Source organism: Manacus vitellinus, unplaced genomic scaffold (genome assembly GCF_001715985.3).
Source record: "Manacus vitellinus isolate BGI_N305 unplaced genomic scaffold, ASM171598v3 scaffold_46_pilon, whole genome shotgun sequence".
NCBI classification, from domain to species: domain Eukaryota; kingdom Metazoa; phylum Chordata; class Aves; order Passeriformes; family Pipridae; genus Manacus; species Manacus vitellinus.
The window spans coordinates 4,389,552-4,408,586 of NW_021940578.1; the positions used below are offsets into that span (position 1 = coordinate 4,389,552).

General features: G+C 50.4%; 1 protein-coding gene across 1 annotated transcript; it reads right to left on the reverse strand.

Annotated features, from left to right (window-relative positions):
• Positions 1 to 127: 127 nt before the first annotated feature.
• PIK3CD (phosphatidylinositol-4,5-bisphosphate 3-kinase catalytic subunit delta) lies at positions 128 to 18,436 on the reverse strand. Its single transcript, XM_008928728.4, has 24 exons — positions 18,331 to 18,436; positions 17,683 to 17,756; positions 17,156 to 17,319; positions 16,281 to 16,509; positions 15,678 to 15,907; positions 14,680 to 14,859; positions 13,933 to 14,082; positions 13,565 to 13,654; positions 12,634 to 12,855; positions 9,491 to 9,587; positions 8,982 to 9,112; positions 8,042 to 8,101; positions 7,686 to 7,853; positions 7,097 to 7,218; positions 6,817 to 6,960; positions 5,998 to 6,097; positions 5,251 to 5,429; positions 4,948 to 5,057; positions 4,257 to 4,335; positions 3,834 to 4,001; positions 3,004 to 3,127; positions 2,046 to 2,191; positions 1,676 to 1,808; positions 128 to 1,167 (listed from the first exon to the last, which is right to left on the reverse strand). Exons 3-24 carry the CDS (start codon positions 17,294 to 17,296, stop codon positions 1,030 to 1,032), a joined length of 3,141 nt encoding a protein of 1,046 aa, XP_008926976.3. The 5' UTR covers positions 17,297 to 17,319; positions 17,683 to 17,756; positions 18,331 to 18,436; the 3' UTR covers positions 128 to 1,029.
• Between the last annotated feature and the right edge of the window lie 599 nt (positions 18,437 to 19,035).

Genomic DNA, 19,035 nt, shown 5'->3' on the forward strand with positions numbered 1-19,035 from the left:
AGATGCAACTTGCTGTAAGTGTTTGAGTGTTAAACCCACTCATCCTGGCACTCCTTGCACATGAGGGCAGTCTGGCCCAACAGCTCGGGCACAGAACGGTGCCATCTGTGCCAGCTGCCTCTGGAGCTGAGTGTGTAGGTGTGGGGCCCTGCCCTGCACACACATGGTACAGGGAGACCAGGTGGCAAACCAGCTCCTAATGTACCCCAGCAGGAGGCACTTGGAGCCACAAACATTCCATGCCCATTTGGAAAATGCAGTCTTACTGTTTTCAGGCTTAAAACCAAAATAAATGCAGGAATTGCTTGAGGCTCAACTAAAGCCTGACTTGGGAAAGCAAAGAAACTACCTGATCCAGTGGCCACTGAACCTGCTGTTGTGGCATCAGTTATGTCCAGCAACAGCTGAGTTCCAGCTAAGTTTGAGAACACTTTGGCCTCTGGAGCAGACAGAAAGCAATATGACAGTGTGGGTATCTTTATCCTGTCACAATGCAGAGTAAAACCATTTGTCCAAGACAGCTTCAGGGCTCTTTAAACTGATCCCCCCTTGGTGGACAGTGACACAGGGCAGTGCTGAAGTTAATGCCTCTGAGCTGTAATGGTGGTGACCTGCAAGATGGGTTACAGGGATGGGGGGGGGAGGTCCTCTGTTCAGCTAAATTCTCAATAAAATATAAATACAGACATTAGCACACTAGAAGGATGTTACAACTGCCTCAACTCTTCCATTAGAAGATGTATTTGAAGCTTAATGAGTTCTAAGGGTACAGCACCTCTACCTACCTTTCACTGCACGCAGTAATTTTATTGCCTCACGTCTCTCCCTTGTCCCCCAAAGCTCTACAGCAGCCACGGGGGTGTGGCTGAGGACAGGCCAGCAGTTTTTCAGTCATGGAGCAATGTCTGGGAATGCAGGTGGGGGATCTTCAACTCTGCAACTTCCACCAGTCTTTCCTTACCAGCCTGTCTGCCTGGCTGGGCTCAGAGCAGGTGTTGTGTCCCTGGAGCAGGGCTGTGCTCTGCTGCTCTACTGCCTGTTGTCCTTGGACACGTTGTGTGCCAGCCAGTTCACTTTGGTTTTCCAGCTCTCTCGCAGGGCTTCGTTGAACTTTAGCCTGAAGTGCTTCAGTGCCTCCTCATCGGTTTTCCCAAGAGCCAGGGAGTCCTGGAGGTGAGAGGAACAATTCAGTGTGGCCTCACTGTGAGCAATTAGCAGCTCAACTAGTAAGATGTGTACTCATTAAGATATTACCCCATTGAAAGGAGCACGGAGTAGGAAAGGAACAGCCATTAATGTTTTTTAATGGTTACTTTAGTTGCATGAGGTTTTTCACTAATAAAATACTTCCATTCCACTCTGCTGATTACAAAGGTGCTGTCCTGCAGCTGGCCAGGGATGTGTGGTTATCACTTATGGGGCAAACTGGGACCAGGAAATGATGCACAGCCAAAGGCCTTTGTCTCCTTCCCTGCAAACTGGTTCTACAAGGTACCTGCTGCCCTCAGGATGAAGAACTTCCAGTGATTTCCTGAGCACCAGTACCTGGCATTTCCCATGTCCTGCATCTACTCCTTCTTTCTGCTTCTAAGACACCTTCCACACTGACTCCTCCTCCCTGAGCCACGGGATCAGGTGTTCAGTGTTCCCCCTGCCTGGGCTCTGCCTCTCTCACCTTTAGGTACTGGATGTCCTTGGAGCAGCTGAGCTCTGGCAGACCAGCAGCTTTCATCAGTGCAAAGAGGTGCAGGAAGAGGAGCCCGTGGCGCCGCAGGATCATGTAGGCTCTCTCACAGTAACCCCTGAACCTGAAACAGAGATGGCAAAGGAGTGAACACTGCAAACTCTGCCAGTTTATAAAGCAAAGCTACAGATCAGTCTGAACCCTGCTGTCTCCATGGATGATACCAAGCTCTGTCACCTTCTCCAACAGGTAGATAATAATTTGCTTACTTTCACGTGTACAGGCTACATATTGCTGGAAATAAATTCTAAATATGCAGAGATTAAAAAGCTGAAGTGAGTTTTCCACTCCCAGCACTCACCTTTCAAACTTCTCGTTGTTGTTAGTTTTTCCTTGCTGGATGACATGCACAAAGTCGTAGGTTAAGATGAAAGGAACTCGTTCTCTGTTAATACCAAATTTAGTCTTGAAGTTCCCCAAAAAGTGACCAAAATCAATATGGAACAGCTGAAAATAAAGAAGGAAAAATGTTTTTAGAACAGTATCTATTTTAGCTGATCAGTGTTGAGTTCTCTTCAGTTACTGAAATCAGCAGAAGTGACCAGAGGATTTTGGGAGGAGAAAAATGACCTCTCCCTTAGCACCCCTTTGGAAAGAGACAATGTTTACTTGCCAAGATACTTTCTAGTGTGATTAGATGTTGGTAAGACAGAAAGGGAACTTGCCTCTTCAGTGCTTGATATATCTGAAGAAATACCTGATTTACTGTGTCACTGGTGGAAGGAGGCAGAGCACTTCCATGGGCACCTGCCAGTGCAGGCTGCAGTCCCAGGCAGTGCAGAAAGAAACTGTCCTGTTTTGAAGTCACTACAAAATATTACTTCCTCAGCTGAGGCTTCTTTTTCCCTCCTTTGGGTATTTTTTTTAAATACCAAGCCCAGTGAGGTCGTTGCACCCCTCGGGCAGCGACGGGAGGAGGCTCCTGTGCACAGCCTGGGGCACCCTGGCAGTTTTGCAGAGGGGCTGTGACCCCCAAATCCCACTCCCCAGGCTCTGTACTGGGGAGCATCAGCTCCCTGAGGAGGCTGAGGGAGCGAGGGGCCTGTGCAGAGCAGCTCTGGGAGCTCCAGCATCCCCGGGCAGCAATGCTGCAGTTCAGATGATACAACTGGATTTACACTCCTGATGACACTGAGCTGCTCACTGAGCACATTGGCCCAGCCTGCCTCGGCTGGAGGGGAGGTGGGACTGCACTGGGATGTCTCTGTCCACAGTAGGTGTTATCAGGCCCCTATCCCAGCCCCCAGCAGTGCCTGTACCTGTCCTGTCTCCCGGATCATGATGTTGTCGCTGTGCCGGTCCCCGATGCCCAGCACGTACGTGGCCACGCAGTACCCGGCACAGGAGAGGGTGAACTCCTCGATGGCTTGGTCTAAGGCATCCCTAGAGAGGGCAAGGAGGAGATGGAAAGAGAATTTTACTTTGGAAAGCTCTTTTCAGAGCTTCCCCCCCTGCAAACCTGCAGGAGAAAGGAAGGGAATCACGTCTGGGTTCCTGCAGAGCTCTCCCGAGGCAGGACTCCCACCCCTGCTGGACAGAAAGGAGCTGCATAACTGCCTGTAATTAAAGAGGTCTGAATAAGGTTGTCACCACAATCTCAGCGAAAATTATTTAGTCTCAACTAAATTACCTCATTTCTAGATCTCCATGGATCCCAAAGACAAAGAGGGCTCCTAGAGTGACTCCTGTTGGTGGCCCTGCTGCACCAGAACAGCACTGATGCATTGCTGCTGTTTCTCTGTCCAGTAAACCCCCACGTTACAGAGCTGTTGTGCCCCTTTCCTTTTCACCTTCCAGTTCTGGCACTACTCCTCCTGCCCCTTTTCCAGCTGCCAGCACACTGTGTATGTCTGGGGAAAGTAACAGGACCAGGGTTTGGATCCAGCCTGGGGGCAGTGTTACCTTAGGCTACCAAAGATCACAACGAGCTTGCCAACAGTAACCCAGCTGCCTCCATTTCTGCTCCCAACCCACACAGACCCACAGGACACCTTCAGGTGTGCCAGGCAGGGAAGCAGCCACAGACACTGTGGGACAGCTTGGAAATGTGCATAACTGAGGGAAACTGAGGAAAGGGGAGCCCACTCACCCGGGGTTCTTGGACTTGAGCCAGTTCAGCAGCGCGTCCTTGTTGAAAGCTGCCGTGGCCACCATGTTACTCTTGTTCAGCTGGATGTTGGCGATGGTGTCCGAGTGCATGACCACCTCAATCAGCCCAGTCTTGTCTCCTGTGGAGAGGCAGCCATAAGGGGTCATCCTGCAGAGATGAAAGAAACCCTTCCACTGAAATCCTGCCCAGAACTGGGTGGTGTTGACTTTTAAGCTTTCCCTTGGCTGCCATGTCTCCTCCATCTCTCCTCTGCAGTTCTGTTCCCCAGTACCACAGGACCTGCCCAGCTGCTCACACCACACCAGACAGACCTGCTGGGGGCAAAATGAGCTTGCAGAGAAAAACAGCCTCACCAGCCATGATTTATCACTGCAGTAGGACAACTGTGTGCACACCACTCACCTCAGGTCCAGGCCCTCCTGCTTCCACAGGATGTCCATCAGCTGGATCATCTGCAGGGTCAGCATGTCCTGACGCAGGTCTGTACAGGGGAGAAAGGGGCATCAGGACCTCCCAGTGTCCCCTCTCCAGTGCTCCTGTAAGTGGCCCTTGTTCTGTCCCTGCAGCAGAGCTGCTGGAGGGGCCTTTGCCACGTCTGTCACTTGCTGGTCCAGCTCAGAAAGAACACCAGCACAGAGCAGTGTTTGCTGCTGCAGAACAGTGTAAAACCACCCCACCAGCCACCTTAACTCCCATGATTTTACTAAGGGAGGTACAGGCTCACTTTGCCCAAGCTCTTGCCATGGCAGTCACTGTGGCACTGCAGAAATATCTGCCTGGACACAGCAGTGAGCAGCAGCCACCCCAGCCCTGCAGAACTCGGACTGCTGGAGCTCCTTCACACCTCACATCAGGTTCAGGTTTATTGTTCAAGGGTATCCAGCCACCCCTGCACTAAAATCTACAGGAAAGAGGGCTGCAGGTGAAATATAGAGGGGAGCTTATTATCTTTCCAGATTAGTGCCAAAAAACCTGAAAACATTAAAGGTCCTCATTTCCACAACATCTTGATTGTCCATATTTAGGCCCAATCACCACAGTAAATACTTGAGACTAAAGGATATGTTTTCAGAGCCATTAAATAAAGACTTACCATCTCCATTTTTAAAAATAATGCCCACTCCACCTCCACCTGTCTCTTCATTATTAAACACAATCCATAAAGGTTTCATTTTGGAGTCCATGAAGGTGCACTGATCCACACTAGAGGAAATAAAGATATTACCATCAGAGTTCCCACCTGTTAAAAAAGCAGCCATCCAAGCTGCCAGTTCAACAGCACCTACAAACACTGGTGGAGTGGGGACTTCCATGAGGAAAGAACCTTGGGATAACCTGAAACCTGGCTCCACTGCCAAACAAAGCACAGGTGAAGGGGTGCAGTTCCCTTCCTTACCAAACTTCGGCGAGGATAATGTTGGGGTTCAGGGGGGACTGGAGGTGGGAAAGTGCTTCACGGTACGTTTCCTGCTTCATGCACACATGCATCATCTCCTTGGTTTGAGGCTTGGTGGCCTTCTGAGAACTCACTTTAACAAAGTCATTCAGAGCTTTCATCTTGTTGAGTGCTTCTCCCTGGAAAAAAAAAAAAAAAAAGGAGAGTTGGAACGGGGTTAACAAATAGGAAATTCCTGGAGGAAGTTTAAAAAACATTAAAATCTCCCGTGAAATGGAAACCTCGGTTGCACCTTTTATTTTCTCTTCAACTTGTAGCAATTTCACATGTTGCAACAAAACAAATTTAGTAGTATCTGCTTGAGAGAGATCCGTAATTAACTGTGGATACTCTGCTCTGGGCACAAAGGCATTGGAAGGTAATGACTGCACTGCTCTGAATCAGCCAATTGTGACCAGCCCCCACTAAATGATAACTCAGCCACTTTATCTAATAACAGCACTGCTCTTTGAGATTTCAAACCATTCTAGACACACAGTGTGATTTGGGGGGTGTGTGGGTGAGTAAGAGATGAGGGAACTCACACATGATGGGGATCTCCAGGCTCCCAACAGGATGTGCCAAAACCAACAGAGCAGTTACGAGGCTTTTTTGTGTTGCTGATAATGTGAAGTTGGAAAAGCCAACAGCTGAGAACCAGACCCAAGCAAGAGGGAGGTCAACCTTATGGCTGAAAGTGATTTTTACCTGTTTCATCAAAACTTTCATGTGGTGGGTGCTGCCTCTGCAATAAGCTTCCAGGATCAGCCCAAACCTCAGGGAAACAGCAGGAACGTGCATTTCTGACCTGGGGAGAAGGGAGGTTACAGCAGTGCTGACTCACTGCATGACTGACTCATCCTCCCATTCATACCCACACCAGGAGGGTGCAGAATACTGGCTGCTGATTCTTTCTGTGTAATGGGGAAGGAAAAAAAAAATGCCCCCAACCCCAGAAGGTGATGGAGGAAAACCAATGGGTGAGACATTTTCTGTGTGACTAAATCACTAACCACTCCTTTGAGAACGGCACTTGGGGAGCAAGAACAGTTCAGGGCTTATGGCTCAGAGCTGGCAGGTGGCCATGGGTGTCCAAAGGAAATTCCAGCTCACAGGCTTGTGTGTGTGTGTATACACATATAGACAAAAACCCTGAAAACAGAACCTAAGCCAAACTCCACCAACTACAACGGACAAAAATAAATGAACAAAAAAATGTATTGTCCCCTCTTGGAGAGCTGGACTCGGTGATCCTTGTGGGTCTCTTCCAGCTCAGGAAAGTCTATGAAATAATTCTTACTCAGTTGCCCAAGGTAAAAAGCAGCAGTTTCTGGGTTTTGGGAATCACAGCAAGGAAATCCCATCAACGCTTAGGTGGGAGACACAAGCTAAGGGACAGCAAACAAACACCCTGTCAGCTCCACATCCAGCCAGGCCTGCTGTCCCACTCCACAGCACAACAAAGAAACCAGAGAATGCTGGTTTCACTCAATTGCTGAGAAAAAGCCTAAAAGATTTGCCCTTCACCTCAGGTGCCAGAAGAGGAAGTGGCCGATCTTGCGGTTGGATAACGCCCTGTCCAGCAGGAACTTGGTTAATTCACAGTCTAAGTAGGATTCGTACTTGAGCACCTGGACGAGCTGCAGCAGGTATTGGAACACATCATGATCTCTGTTGGCAGGAGGGAAACAGAAAAGACAACCTCATCTTTCCTGCAGAGACAAGGCTGTCAGGCTTGTTCACAGCCCCCCTCAGCAGCCCTGGTCAGGAATAGAAAGGGGCTCTGTCCCCTGGGGATCACACTTACGTCAGCTTCTTCAGTGAGTTGATAGCAAAGGAACCAACATAACGGTCGGGAAAGCTGAAATCCAGCAGCTCCAAGGCATTCAGGACAGGCAGCTCTGGCCAGGTCTGAAGCAGGGAAATCATCTGTAATGGCCAAAAAAAAAAAAAAAAAAAAAAGGCACAAGGTTTTCATGACAATGGATATAAATCTGAAATTCTGCTGATGGAAGAGCAGCTCCTTGTGGTGGGTCAGTATTTATAGATGCCTCACAGCAAGTTGGCAAATACCAGGTCAAACCCTGAAGTGCTTTGTGCTGGTCTCTCACTGTCATTTAAGAATATCCAATCCACATCCTATTTTCCCCATGAATTAAACAGATCTTTTTTCCCTTGCCTCCATTTTTTTTAAGGAATAAATAAGACCTTGTTGGTTAGTAATAAATCTGGGACAGCCCACAGAGGCAAACCTCAGCTGGGAACAGAAAACCTTCCTTTGGGGCACCGTGAAACATCCCCCAGCCAAGCTGGGCCCCCAAGCACAACACAGGAATGCAGGCACTGAAAGATGCATCCAAAAGGGAGTCCTGGCTTGCCAGCCCCAACCTCCTCACCTGGGCAACATCCTCGTGCTTGTTCCACTTGGTGATGATGAGCAGCTTTGCCAGGGCCTGTGGGTACTGGTCGCGGATGTCGTACCTCATCTTCCACACCAGGTCCTTCTCGTGCTCGTACAGCTCCGTGTGGCTCCTCCGCTCCAGGATCTCCCTCAGCTGCAGCTTCTGCTCGTGGGAGTCACAGGAAAGAGCACACACAGGGCTCAGTCTCAACCCAGAGGCTGAGAGACCCTGTAGGACTGGGGCATGGCCCAATTTGGTGGAAAAAGCTGGTGGGGTAAGGTGGAAAGGTCTGACTTGACCCATGAAACCAGGTTTGCATGTAGCTGAAAAAGGGGTGCCAGAAGACTCACCTCCTCAGGATCTTCTGGTGTAGCTCGGGGTGGTTCTCCATTCCTCCCCAACTCCAGCAGCTGGGACACAAATAAAGAGTCTGAGGAAGACTGCTCAGTGATTCTAGCTCACCACCACTTCAGGGATTTATGCTGTGTTAGAGGTCAGTCACTTGCCACCTCTGGAGAAGGGAATCACACCTCTCACAGCCCAATTGTAGGTCAGGGACTCAGCAGGACCCCCCTTGCCCATGCTGCCCCTGCCCTGGTGGTGACAAGGATGAAGGGATGAGTCCTTGCCCCCAAAAGGGCACGTCTGCACTCCCAGAGAGTTCATGAGCTCTGGGTCACTGAGCTCCAGGCTAACACGACCCATCCCAGATTCTCAGAACTGGGGAGTGTTTGCCAAGCAGTCAGAGCTGCCCGAGCCCCCCCTGCACTGGCACAGCCTGTTACACCCCCTGAGCCAGACCCTGCACTGAGGGGAGCACACAGGCATGCCCTGGCAGAGCAGAGCCCCCTTCTCCCCTGTAACAGGCACATTTCTTCTTCCACTTGTCTGCCCAGTTGCAGTGACAGATGGAAAATCCCCACCCAACACAACACGTTATCGCTCTGCTGAAAGGCAGGGAGCTGCCTGTTTTCACTCATTTCCCCTTTTATTCTTCTTCCTCCCTACAGAGCTTAACACTGCCTACAGTTTAAAGGCAGCTCAGTTAAACCCATTTTTTAAACAGGTTCTTGTCTATAAGAGCAACTTCACCTCATTAATTCACAGCTCGGAAAACTTTCACCCAAAGGTCCGTTAGTTAAGAGAAAAAGTCACATTTTCAGTCAGTAATATCTATTTATCAAGTCTGCTTGTGCCCAACTGCCCAAGGGACAGTGACACTGGATGCTCCCACCCCAGCACAGCCAGGGAATTCCTGTGTCTCCCAAAAAACTGTCCCAAGTGTCCCACCTGCTCGAAGGACGGGTAATACACGGGATGTGCTGCCACGCTGGGGAAGCAGATGACCAAGGCTGCTGCACTCTCAGTGTTGGGGTTGCATTGCACTGTGCCCATGGGGTTCAGAAGTTCCCCTTTCTCGTCTGAAAAGCAAAGCACATAAACCCCCTGGACCCAAACGTGAAGCTTTGGTGCAGAAAGCAGAGCACTGCCAGCCCCCAGCACTGCCAGCCCCCAGCTCTGCCACCGGGCACTGCCTGGCCCTGAGCAGCTCCTTCATGGCCCTGACCTCTCCCAGGTGAGGTGCACATGACATCTGCAGGTCAGCAGCCACCCCTTGTGTCACATGTGCAATGCCAAGCACAAGGCCTTCCCCCTGGCAGGGCTCGGGATGCCACCACAGCACAGAGCAGTGACCACACAGGGCCTGCTGGTCTGAACTGGACAGCGAGGCAGGACCTGGGGCACCCCTGTCTTTGTGAAGACACAAAACAAGACAGGAGCTCCATCTCCTGACATACCTGGGAAGGAGGACCACATGTGCAGGCAGCACTCCCCCGTTTTCAGCTGGTCCTTGTAGTCAAAGAGCATGACGTTGACCCAGGCGATGGGACAGTCCTGCAGGGCACAGACAGCAGCTCATTTGGGGCTGTAACTGCTAAAGGGGAGTGAAGGGAAGAGAAGGACTAACAAGGAAGTGAGATATCCCCATCCAAAGGCCTCACAATGTCCAGGAATCCAAAGTTATACCATCTTTTCCAAGTCTGCAAATCCCTGCAGGCAGGGAACTTCCCATTCAAAAGTGTGTGGGGATCCCCTCATCAGAGTTTCTGTAAAAAATTGTATCAGGGAGCCATCCTGTCTGCCTAACTTTTAAGTTCTCTAAAAGTACAAGATGGCATCAAATTCAGGTATTTGCCAAAAACTGAGGTCTTTTGTGTAGCGTTGAATGGCACCAAACACCCCCCACAAATATGGCTAAAAATTCATCACCTGATACTTTTTATAACTAAAGAACCTCAAAGTTTCCAGTAAGGCCTTGTTACTCTACACTCAATGATATTTGAAGGAGCTGTGACGTATTTCCTATATTTCACAGTGTGGGGGGAGGGAGAAGAACCTTAATGTTGAAACAGGGAACACATGACTGCAGAAAACTGGGCTAAGAATGCTAGAAATAGCTCATAATAGGGGAAAAAAGGCTTGGCTCCTTTGTACGAGAATGAACACTATCTGTAGGAATCAAACTTTATGCTGCCAATCCCCCACCACACCCCCAAAATAAAACCCACAAGCCCAAGCCAGGCTCATTTTGGAGGAGGGAGACTCCAGCAAGTGACGGGATTGGGACACGGCCAAGACAAAGAACCTGTCTCCCTGCTCAGCCCAGCTCCCTCCCCCAGAGCAGGCCAGACACATACTCCACAAGTGACCTAAGCTTTCCTGCAGTCAGGTCCCCCAGATGGAACACTTTGCCTCATAGCACGGCCTCAGCACCACCAGCACTCGGAGCTCAGAGCACACCAAGGCTCGAGCACAGAAACCAACTGGAAAAGGGGTTACGTGGCAAAAGCTCTGCTGAGACCCACCCACAGCGAGCATCGTGTGTGAAGGGAACCACAGTGACACGTCTTCTTCCACTGGGGCCTTCTAGAGAGCTCAGCAGGCTTACCCCCAAGGCCACCACAGGCTTGGTGGAGGTGACAGGGTCCCCACTTCCCTCTAAGGCGACAAAATGAATCACTTCCCAGCGGCCTCTCACAAACCCTGGAGCTGATTTGATTACACTAAGTATCTTCAGCAAAATCCCATTTGAGACATCAGCTCCTAGATCGCGGGGAAAAGCCAAACAAAACACCAGCAATAACCTTTTCTAACAGAGTAAATGGCAGCAAACCACAGCTCAGAGCCTGCCAAAACACAAGGCAAGATTCCTGGTGGATATAAGGCCCAGCAAAACAAGGATTCAGCATTCTAAATTCAGACATCTCCTGCATGATTTAGAGAAACACTGAAAGCCAACCCTCTGGGTGACATTAACCCTGTGACTCATTCAGTCAGCCTGAAAACACGCCTGTTTTTGTGGTAGTAAATGACTTAGTCCCACCTATCTGCTCTGCTCAGTCTGCAGAGAAAACAACATGCATGGCATTAACCCTGGGTGAGGAAAAAGATTAATAATCAAAAAAAACAAAATGAAGAAAAAAATCAGGGTGCACTCTGGCTGTAACCTGCTCTTACCAATCATTTTAAATGATTTCTGAGCACCTCACCCAGAGCTGCAGCTCAATGTGTGGAAAAATCCTTTTGTGCAGAGCTCAGTTCCAGTAAAGGTGATTTTTAAACTAAAAGCTCATCAGAATGCATCCACCTCGTTAAGATCCTTTTAACAACTCAGCTAACCAGACTGGGTTTGTCTTGCCAATCAGAACAGAAAGATTTCCTTCTGACTGCTTCAAAACTGAATATTATTCCAGAGCGGTCACAAACATCCAGCCCGTGGATGAATCAGATCTTCTGTCCAACAAAAGCCTCCAGCAGGAGCTGGGACTGTGCTATTCTAAAATAACAAAAAACAACAATAAAAAGGTTGATCCTGGTCCCGTCCTCAGAACGTTTCCAGTCTGAATTTTCCAACCCAGAGATTGGTCCCCACAAGCAGGATTCATGAGTTGTCTGCTGCTCCCAGACATGACTGCACAGCAACCCTGAGAACCCCACTGATGTCAGCCCAACAAAGCCCAGTGAACCTCCCAGCAGAGAAAGGGAGGGAGCAGAACTGCAACCAACATCTTCCACGATCACATTTGTCAGCCAGCCCCTCATTTCTCTGCACTCTAGTAAGGATGGCAGGACTAACCCTCTCTCCGGGGCATGAAAAAGGTGTTTTTGTGGCCACACAAACAATAATTTGCAGAGGAACAAGTGCATTTGCTGCTCATAAAGAAAATTCTCACATACAAAGAGCTCGAGGCTGTGAGTTTAAGTTACAACTCTGGAAAACCTGGAATTCAGTTACAGGCTGCACTTGGATCTAGTTACTGAACCATTAATGGGCTAGAAGTTTTGGAGTAGAGGTGAGGAAAGTGAGGAATATCCCTACCTCTCCAGTTAAAGAAGCTCAAATCAAGAGCTTCCAAAGTGATTTAACACTTTCCATCCTCAGTTTGCTACACCTGAACAACAGTAACCTTGAAGAACCTGCACGTTCATTTTACCTCCAGCTTTGCCTTAACCAGTGTTTACATTCCTCGGTGTATTCCCCCTTCCTAGCTGCTAATTTGCTCCACAGGGGATATGCAGGAAAGACCTTATTAGAAAGAAAATGCAACACAGACGATGGTTTAACCTCAACTACCAAACAAGGAAGTTGCAGAGCAGTGAAACGGAGACACCACCACCGCAAGTGATTCCTCTTTAAGTGCAGTCAGATGCTGGGCATGTTTCTTAATGGCCTTTCTAGAGGAGAAATGACACTTAAACAACCTTCCCAACAGGCAGCCACTGCTCAGCTTCCCGTTCCTGTTGGAGAAGTTGCCGTTACTCTGTAAGCCCTTTTATTAATAGAAAGCCTCCCGAGAGCAGAGGGCCCTTGGTTCAGAGCGGTGTCCCGTGCCCTCCAGCCCTGGCAAGCCTGGCTCAGCCCCACACTGGCTTTACTTACAGCTTTCTTGGACTTCTTCTTGGTGGAACGTGCCTTCTTGGCCTTCTCGATGACGGCGTAGAGGGCGAAGCAGAGCCGGGCCATGCGGGGAAGGTCACAGATGTTGATGTCGAAGTCCAGCCTCTGCTTCCACACGGGCTCTGAGCACACGTTCACTTCTGAGCTGGACACTGTCTTGCACAGCATCTCGTTGCCGTGGAACAGCCCTGCCTGCACCACCAGCTGAGGGAAGGAGGAATAAGGGAACACCATGAACCCGTGGGGAATCGCCGTGTTTGCTGAAGACACACGATTAGGAGAGGAGTGGAACTGGGCACCCTGAACAGGATGTCCTGCTCCTGCCTCTTTCCCAAATCATTGAGACATTCAGTTCTTTAGTCTTTATCTTTACTCAGCTTCAGGAAGGGCATTGTTATCTTCTTACTTAATGCAGACTTGCACATTGTATAACGTGATATATTCCTGCCCTATTTGCTTCCTTTCCCAAAAGGCAGCCATTCCCCTTATCCCCCTTCATGGCAAGCACCCTGCATATCCCAGGGCTCTGCTGCATCCTGCTTTCTGCCTTCACTTTGCCAGCCACCACCTCTCCCATCATTCCCTTCTCAGAGCTGCACTTCCCCTCCTCTGCTCTTTGCAGCTTCCCTGTCCCTCCACACCACTGCAAAATGCCATCACCACAGGGCAGCAGCTCTGCTTGGCTGTGCAGAAGCTTTGGCAGGGCAGTGTTTCTAAGGCTGGGCTTCTGCCTGGCCAGTTCCCTTCCCCTTCCTGCTGTGCTGCAGCTCAGAACCTGCCCAAAGGCTGGATGAAGCACCACAGAGGATCAGGTGAGATCACACTTGCAGCCACTGCTGCCCTCACCACACAGACAAGACAGATGTGACGGGAAAAGCCCAAGTACAAAACCCCAGAGTGAGTCAGTACCCACCTTCATCCTCTCATCTGCATTGACCTTGCTGCCTTGCACCAGCTCGATGTAGAAAGGCTGCTCTAAGGACCAGAGAGAACCATAGTTTGGCTGGAAAGAGAAAAGGGTTCTGATCAGAAATAAATGGAACAAGGACTCAGCTCCCATCACATGATTTTTGCTCCCACAGGAAAGGACATGAAGCCTGGGACTACCAGGGAAGCTGTGGAGGGGGCTGGAAGGCTGCCTGGAAATTCCCATCTCTGAGACCCTTGTGAGGGACTCATCCTGAGAGAGGAGGGAGAACCAGCTGCTGTTCCCAGCCCAGGTCAGCACCTCCATCTACAGACAAGCTGAGGGGACCCCACAGACCACTGTCCCCTTTTTACCTTTTTCTTGGGGAGCGGGGGAGGCTTGGGAGCCATCTTTGGGGGGCTGGCAATGCAGTTGGTCTGCTCATCCCTCATGGCAATGATGGCAGAGCAGTGGACCATGGTCAGGTGGGGGGTCAGCCCTCGGTGCAGGCAGCTGCGGATGTACTGCAGAGACAGAGGCAGGGGGGTCAGAGCCATCACACAAACCACAGCTGGCTGAAGGAGCCAGGAGAGGACACAGCAACAATCAAACTTCAGTTCTAATTTGTCTCCTCTTGCTTCATGAGCCTGGGCTCGTGTTGCCAGAGCTGAGAGTATGAAGTGCCTTTCACAGCTGGCATTTCATCAGTGCACTCAAATGGCTGCATTAAGGGAAAACACTGAGAAGGGTTCAGCGCTCCCAAGAGGAGTTTGCCCTGCCAGGACAACACAGCTTACAGGATTACTTGCCCAGATTTCAGGAAGAGAAGCCCCAGCCCACCACACAAGCAAGCAAATACTCCCAGAACCACGGTCTATAAATGTATTTACACAGCACTTGGCACCCAGAGACAGGCTAAGATCACTGGCCCCCAAAAACATAAGGACCTGTTAAGTTGCCAGAAGTACCCCTTGCCCTGAATAGCACCCAGGTCCTGTCACTGACGTGCTGCACTCCTGTAAACAGCATTGTCTCCTTGCTAACATGTCTCAATCCATGCCCTCAGCGAGAGGAGGCCACGAGGGAACAGATTCTTTGATAAAGCAAGACACGAGGCTCACCTGGAACTGGTACAGGGGGTAGTTCCCGTAGAGATATTCCCACTTCCCGTTCACCTGCAGGGTGTAATCCTCTGGCTTCTGCACCGTCTCGTGGCGGAACACAGTCGCCTGCTTCTTGATGGCATAGCTCATCAGCGTGACGGGGAACTCCTTCGGGGAGATCTGGAAGGTGAAGCTCTCCTGCAACCCCAACAACACAGCACAGGCCGTCAGACACCAGCAAAGGGCTGAGACAGCACACACACAGGTAACAGCCCTCCTGTTGAGGACAACAAGGAGAAGGACAGGGAGCTGGAATCACACAGACATCAGTCAACCAGTGGGGATGGATGTTTGCCAAACTGGGCGGGAGAATGTTTCAGCAGCGCAAGCGTGAGGCTGGAAATCAGGAGCTTCAAGCCCAGTTTAAGCAGAATCACCAGCTCACGTGGTTGCCAGTCATTAAAAACCTTCCCACTGTCACTCCAGCAGCAAGGCACAGGGTGGAAGGGTCACCACGCTCAAACACACTGCTCTGGAAGGCCCTTCTCCCTGGGCATGGCTCCTGCTTCATGCCCGGGCACAACATGCAAAAATAACATTAATCAGGAGTAGCAGGCAATACCAGGGGCCCACAGGCAACACAGGCTGGTGCCTGTAAGCAGTGTGTGCTGAGCATGAGCTGAGCAGACTCGTGAGCTTCCAAAGGAAAGGCATGTGAATGATTTTGTGCTCCTCTCCTACCCAAAACCAAAACATTTCCACCCCATTAACATGCAGCAACCTCAGCTACCAGATAACCAGTACACCCAAGGCATGTTCAGGAAGGGGAACAGCTCCCTTGGTTGGAGGCTCAGTCTCCCTCCCAACCATCTCCACGGGCAGAGGAATCTGGAGAATGAAGATGAACACATGGAAACACTGTCCACACACACATTATTCTGTCTCCAAATGCCCAAAGGGTCCCAAAGGGGAAGCACAAACCACCAAACACCGGCACAGACAAGTTTGTGCTTTACCCCTCCAGACTGGAACTTGATGTTGACGAAAATGTTCTTGGTGGGGGTTTGTAGAGAGCCAGTCCCAAAGCCCTTGGCCATGGGCTCCAGCTGCAGGGGGAAGTTGTACTCCATCCAGGCTGCCCAGCTGAGCTGCTGCCTCTTTGCTGCTCTCTCCTCACAGAACTGGCACATTTTGGTGCGGAAATCATTCACCTCTGGATCCTGAACGGAGTCGAACTCGTGCAAACCTGAGTGGAGAGCAAGGGGGAAAGGCAAAATGAGCATCTGCAGCCAAGGGGGGAAATGAGCCTTTTACTCAAGTGTCTGTGAAAGAGTCTTCCTGAACACATGCTTAATATGTGGCCAAGAGGAGAAGAGTCAGCCAAGCTACCAGCAATCATTTATTTATGATTTACTATTGACTCAACTACCCCAGCCCTCATCCAGCAGGAGGGATCCCCCGGCTTGGGTCTGCACTCCCACTGTTCCCTCACCGGACCCACTGGAGATCAAACCTGCTGATCCCACCTCCCACATGAGCAGGGCTCCAGCACTGCCCCAGGGACTCTGGGACAGGAGCAGTCCCACCTGCAGCCCCGGATTGATGAGGGGGGAACTGACCTTTCCCAATGAGCAGGCTGATCTGGGAGTTAATGACCTTCTTGACCCTGTCCCCTTCCCGGGCCACGAGGCGCAGCACGGGCAGGAAGGGCTGGATGTCGCAGAGCCGCCGCTGCTCGTCCTCCAGCTCCTGCTGCTCGGCCGTCTGGTTGATGCAGGTGAACACATAGGCCTCGGGGTCACTGAGCATGTGGTACAGGGGCTCATACTGGGCGTGCTTCCACACCACCTGGGCCAGACAACAGCACAGTGAGCCCTCCCTGCGCTGCCACAGTTGCAGCTTCCCCGCTGCGGGTCGGTTCCCACCTCCGCTGTCACCCACGCCCTCGCTCTCCCAGGATACACCCCTTAGGAAAGGCAATGCACAGCCCAGCCTCCTCCCAGCACTCCTGGGCCTGCAATCCCAGGCTGCTTCCCACTCTGGTGACTCCCAGCTCGTGCTGAACTGCTCTGTGGGTTTATTTTCAAGTGCCTTTAACTGATTTCCTTTTCTCGTGCTTGCCGTTTGTTTCAGGCAAGGTAAATCCCTCAATCTGAGTGTTTAAATAACCCCCACCTGATCCTCACAGAAAGCACCTGTGACTGTGACCCTGTGAAACAGAGGAATTACTCACACTGGAAGCAAAACTGGGATAAGTACCTTGCCCCCAGTAACATGAAATCTATGACAAGAGCCAAGAGCTTTTCTCACGTCTTGTCAAGACTACCCAGTTCCCAAAGATCCTCCTCTCCCAGGGGACAGCACTCCCACGTGATTGTTCATATCCCATTTTTTACTCTCATCCTAAGTGTCTGCTACAGGCAAACCTGTGGAGCAGATGGGCCTCTGGTTGTGACACAAACCTGTTACCTAGCAGCTGGAACAAGGCTGTTACCTGCTTGATGGTGCCCAAGCTGGCATTACAGGGCACACAGAGGTTTAAGTATATTCCTGTGGGCAGCAGAAAGTCCACCTGGATGTTCTGGTTTTCCCCCTTGGACCAAAATTCCGTAGGGCAGTAAATGCCTGGGGGCATCCTGCTCACTGCTCAGCTACCACCTGCAAGGAAAGGGAAAATAGCCTGTTGCTGTTGACCACATATTGTCTGCTCAATTCTGTGCTGGGTTTTGTTGAAAGTTAAAGTGAAAAATAACCCAAAGAAAGGAAGGTCAGCACAGCCTCATAGCTCAGGAAAACATGGACTTTAGTCAACTTCCCAATCCGGTGTCTTTAAGCCACGTGTAACTACTGCATTTGCTTCTATCTCAGTGCAACCCTCTCTTAATCCCTTCTAGACTGGGATTAACATCTACATGTGCATTTGAGGATGAAACAAAAGAATTATCTTTACTTGAGAACAAAGGCACTTGTCCCAACAGCTCATCTACAACCAAGCAGCCAAGAGAAACAGTGAGTCCCTACCCCTGGCTGTGTAAGGCAATCCTCAGGCCACATGCTCCAAGCTCCACTTTGTTTTTCCAGAGCTCAGTTCCAGCCTGCAAGAGGGAGAAAGAGAGTTGTTGCTGGTTCCAAGTATGCATGGATTTTTATACACACAAACAAATATTACTCTGCTGTATATCCCCTCCCTCTACAAGCATCAGAAAGATGAAGTTCAGGGCCGAGGCAACCAAAATAAGTTTGTTAATTCTATCTGCAGCCTTTCCCTTGGCAGGGCTCTACAATTTATTCTCAGTACACCCAAGGAATGCAAAGAGGAGAACAAGAATCTGAAGGCTCTCAGGTACAAACTGCTGCTTTCAAACACAGGATGAAACAAAAGGCATTCACCAGAAGCCAGTTGGACATTTCCTCTCTCAAAGACACGTAAGACCAAAGTCAGAGACACCCTCACACTCCATCCCATTTGCCCACAAGCAAAATACTCCAGCAATAAAACTCCAGTTTCCTGCACAGATGACAAGCAGCAGAATGTGGTGTCCCCACGTGCTGGGGGAGACTGGGACTGGTGGAATTGGCTCCCAGCAGGAGACAGGGAGGTGGTTCTAACTAATTCTCTCCAAACACCTCAGCAGAGGAACCAGCTCACCTCAATTCCCTCTCACTTACCAGGGTTTTCCACCAGGTCAGCAGAGGAACATCCCAGTGGTCCAGCCTGGAAGATGCTCCATAGCCAAGGTTTCAGCCTCCTGCCCTGAGCACTTACCCTCAGCCCATAAAACCAGCACAAAATTTGCTCATTCACAACTCAAAATACAGCTTTGCAGCTGTCAGTGTGGAAACTTTGGGAGAGGCTGAGCAATGTGCTGCTGGAGATTCGGGTCCCCCAAACCATGGGGTCCTGCAGGCAGCTCCTCCCGAGCCAGCCCTGTGCCTCAGCACGACAAGGAGCCCAGCAGCATCTTATCTGCCAGGTCCTGGGAGAGCACACCACTTCCCTGTCAGCACTGAGGTCAGGATTCCCAGAAACATGAGCTATGTTTTATCTGTCCTGCTTCCTCAGTGCACAGGCTGTATCACACAGCCACCGGATAGGGAGACCGCAAAAACCACCCTGACTGTGCCTGAAGAGGGAGGGCACAAAAAGGGGGAGGAGGCAAGGTTCAAAGTTTGAATAAAGAAAAACAAGCTGGCCTTGTTTTCTGCTCATTAACAATAAAATCAGCAAGTTTCTGGCATGTCTGCTGCCTCAGCCTAAATCAGCAAACCACCACAACCCTAGTGACCAGCAGAGACAGAAGACACAGCAGTGGCTGAACTGCTTCCTCCTGCTGAGCATTTCTACCTGTCACCACATCCCACTGGATACGAGGT